Here is a 3,873-nt window from a genome sequence, read left to right on the forward strand (position 1 = left end):
CCCGCCCCGTCCGGGTCGCATCCAGGTCGCATCCGGGTTCCCTCCGGACTGCTCCGGGTGCTATCAGGGCTCGCTCAAACATCATGAAATTAGAACCTGCACAGGTTTTCCTACTCCCGCTGCCCACACGGCTCCTTATGGCCCCGGACAAGTATGCAACCAGCCCGCACGCGTGCCTGGATGCCGTATAGCATAACTACGAAAGTGTGCGGCGTGAGTCAGCCACCTGGTATACCATGCGTGGGGCTCATACACCCCGGACAATTTCGTAGTTGTACTGTACTGCACGCAGGCGTGTGGATGTGTTGACCACCTACTCGCAAGGGTAAGAGTGGTAAGAGACGGGAGGCAAGACAGCCCCGCCCGCACGGCGGAGTAGAAATAAACTCCACCTTCGATAAATTCGTACAAATTTCTGGTTGTGGGTATCGGATACTCGATTCCAGCTATCGAATTTATCATATCAAACAGAGTTAACACTCGCCTGAAAATCTTTTTTTTTTCCGTGTTGCGAATTATTAATGCTCACTTTCATTTCCAGGGCACCAGCTCACATCCGAGCTGCAGTCACCGCAGAACAGATGAGGCGGGCGGTGTACGAGCGACGGCATGCTGCCCGCCCACACCTTCCTCACTCCCTTGAGGAGGTGCAGCGGGTGCTCACCAGCCCGCAGCATGAGCACCTTGCGAGGACCAAGACGCCTGGGCAAGCGGGCCAGCCTCCTAGGCCCGGCGAGGAGCTCTTGTTCCGCGGCCTGATCGGCACGGTTGGGTTCCAGAGTCTGCTGTGGGTGTTCTCCAACGTGGTGGCGTGGCTGAACACGACATTCTTCTTTTTCTCTGATGGGACTTTTGACATCGTGCCCTTGGCACCGCCGGGGCTCAGCCAGCTGTTCGTCGTGGTCACTATGTACATGGACAATGTGAGTAATGTACTCAACAGGGTGGTTCACAGGCCCCTAGGGGAAAGCCTTCTTTGTTTTGCTGATACTGTACCGCATGCAGACGTGTTGGTGGGCTTGCCTCCCGTCGATCACCACGGTCCCTTATAGCACACCAGCATAACTACGAAAGTGCGCGGTGTCAGTCAGCCACCTGGTATGATGTTTTAGACTCGGTCAGAATAAGCTTCATACCGAGGGTGAGGGGCAGTGACTTCTAGTATTCACGGTGCACGAGGGAATTAATACCTTCAGTATTCTGGCGATATTCAGTTATTATTCAGTGATATTCACTATTTGAGTGTATTCACAGTGCACGAAATTTCGGAGTTGGTGCCCCCTCGACCGAGGGAGAAATGAGTGTTCTGTAGATGCCAGAGAGACGTCGTTACGATATCTTAGGTCTATATGAAATAGGTCATCGGGTTGTACTTTGGCATGCACTTGTGAGTTTCGGAACGCCACACTTTCTTTGGGTAAGGAGCCTGATGGGGCTGGACAGCGGAGACGGTGATAAATGATTTTCTTGTCGGTGTTGAAACGTCACATCGACTGTGTGGCATTTGAACACTCACAAGTGCATGCCAAAGTACAATAGGAGTGTGTGAGAAGCGGATTTTGAAGCTTTTTAATTTTTCGGCAGGTGATCCCTGTGGCCTATGCACTCATGGAAAACAGACTGGAAGCCACATATGTCCATGTGCTTGCTAAGCTGAACGAGTTGGGGCTGAGGGTGACCAACGCTACAACTGATTTTCAGCTTGGGCAGGCCAATGCGTGGCGTCGGGTGTTCGGCGCGACCGTGAGTGGGTGCTTGGTGCACCACACCCGCAGCTCGTGGGGCTCCGTGGGTCGGCTCGGCCTCCTGCCCACAGTGCGAGCTAACAACCTGGCGGAGAAGTGCGTGAGGCTCCTCACTACAGTGCCGCGCCTTCCCTTCGATAGGATTGGCGAAGGATTTAATTGCGTCAAGGCGTGGGCCCGGGAGACCGGGGTGTACGCAGAGATGTTTGCCTTTTTTGCGTACTTCTACACGCAGTGGCTGGTGCGCGTTGGGCCACGCCTTCTGTCGTGCTGGCAGAGGTACCACACATCAACCAACGTGGTGGAGAGCCACCACCAGCACCTGAACGTCTTGGCAAATGCGGCCCGTGTTAACATTTGGGAGCTCTGTGGTGAGTACCGTGCACACTAAAGCTTATGAACATTTTTATTCATAGCTTACCAAGTTCTGTGTACGTGCTCCGCTAACGCAATTTTTAATACGCCAGTAGCGTATTAAAAATGCGTAAGCGGAGCACGTACACAGAACTTAGTAAGCTATGAATAAAAATGTTCATAAGCTTTCAGTGTGTGCAGGACGGTAATCACTTGTCAGCCCGACGCATCCCGATGTATTCAATATAATTGTTGGATTGTTACAGAGATCTTTCAGACGAGCCACGCGGAGGCCACCGCTGTGATCAGTGCAGCGGATGTGGGCAACAGGAGTGGTCGACTGCGCGAACGATCTTACAGAGATCTCGCTCAGAGAGTGAGGGACATGGAGAGACGCTTAAGTGAGGGCTTGCCCATCTTCCAGTTCCTCAATGGGCTCAGCCACTTGATGGATAACATCAGGGATCCTCTCCTCCAGTTGGCTGAGGAAGAAGATGCGCGCCTTCCCCCAGGTAGGCGTGCCCAGTAGTCTCTTGTCCCTACGACTTATCATCGCTCTCTCCCCCTTCACTCGACGTCGTAACGTAACGAAACGCTTAATGAAAACTCGCCCGACCCCACCCCCAAAACGCAATAGCCTGGTTGCGTGCATGCAGCGCCTTAGGACCTTCCAGAAAGTACGCCCACCATTATTTGAAGTAACGAAAGTGCCAGATTCAGCAAAGCAAGCTTTCATGGCTCCTAATACATAGGCAACAGCTTGTCTGCATTGCATGCGTGTTCTGCGGGCTGGCCTACCCTGAATCTCGCAGGCGCCAGGCTTCTGTTGTTAAAATGACTTTTAGGAAAAAGATAAGTACTTTCTGGACGCACCCATAGGGTGTGGTCGCGGACTTGTGCCCCCCGAGCCGAGAGCTGCTCAACTCATGCGTTTGAGTGGATCCGAGGTTCCCGAGTCCCGACCCCCGAAACTATTCTGACCCAGCCACCTTATTCTGTCGCTGGACATACGCCGTGGCTTGGTTGCTCACTCGTTGGTCCAGTGTGTGTTGGTCTTTGTCCTACACCTTTTGGGTGCCATTGGTAGTGACGCAGACAGACACACGAGTCAGCAGACGAAGGCCAAGGTGAAGCTCGCCTGCGGTGACAGCAAGTGAAGCGGGGCACGCTGAATCACCACTATCTCTATCTCTCTAACTCCTTCTGCAAAAAGACTCGTACTGCATGTGGTTTTTGAAGCGAAATGTTTGTTAACATGGTAACATGATTTGTTTCAACTTGCGGGAGGGGCATAATGGAAATGCTAAGCAACAATCTGCTATGACGAAAACACCTAATCAGCTGAAATGTTTGAGTGAAAAGTTGGTTATTTCTGATGACATTTTTCACTTTTCAGCAAACACTTTTGTTGTTAGCATAGGTATTGGCAACAATATCTCTGAATCTACAAACGCCTATTTTGCGTTGAGCTAATGCTAATTGTTTGTCGGAGCGAATACTAGTCAACAGTCAACTTATTAGCTGCTATACTTAAGTGTTTTTCGTCCGTGTTTTAAGCTTGTGTCAATCTTTTAACAGTGCCACCAGGAGGTTGGCCACAGCCACCTAGGCGACAACCCAGATGCAGCACGCACCTCCCCCGCCATCACCACCACCTGGTCCGCCTCCGCCAGCACCAGGGCTAGCAGGGCCCCCACCAGCCGCAGGCCGGGCTGCACGGCCAGCAGGGCCTCCACCAGCAGCTGGCATGGCTGCACGGCCAGCAGGGCCTCCA

At 52.6% G+C, this 3,873-nt stretch overlaps 1 protein-coding gene across 1 annotated transcript in view; it reads left to right on the top strand.

Annotated features, from left to right (window-relative positions):
- Window positions 1-83: 83 nt before the first annotated feature.
- The window catches only part of LOC127750852 (uncharacterized), a 5,590-nt gene continuing 1,800 nt past the window's right edge, over window positions 84-3,873 (top strand). Inside the window, exons 1-4 of the mRNA XM_052273448.1 lie at window positions 84-151; window positions 542-923; window positions 1,585-2,116; window positions 2,366-2,611. Of these exons, the coding sequence (XP_052129408.1) occupies window positions 84-151; window positions 542-923; window positions 1,585-2,116; window positions 2,366-2,611 (1,228 nt within the window). The remainder of the gene's footprint in view (window positions 152-541; window positions 924-1,584; window positions 2,117-2,365; window positions 2,612-3,873) is intronic.

This window comes from Frankliniella occidentalis, unplaced genomic scaffold (assembly GCF_000697945.3).
Source record: "Frankliniella occidentalis isolate FOCC.00 unplaced genomic scaffold, Focc_3.1 Scaffold272, whole genome shotgun sequence".
NCBI classification, from domain to species: Eukaryota; Metazoa; Arthropoda; class Insecta; order Thysanoptera; family Thripidae; genus Frankliniella; species Frankliniella occidentalis.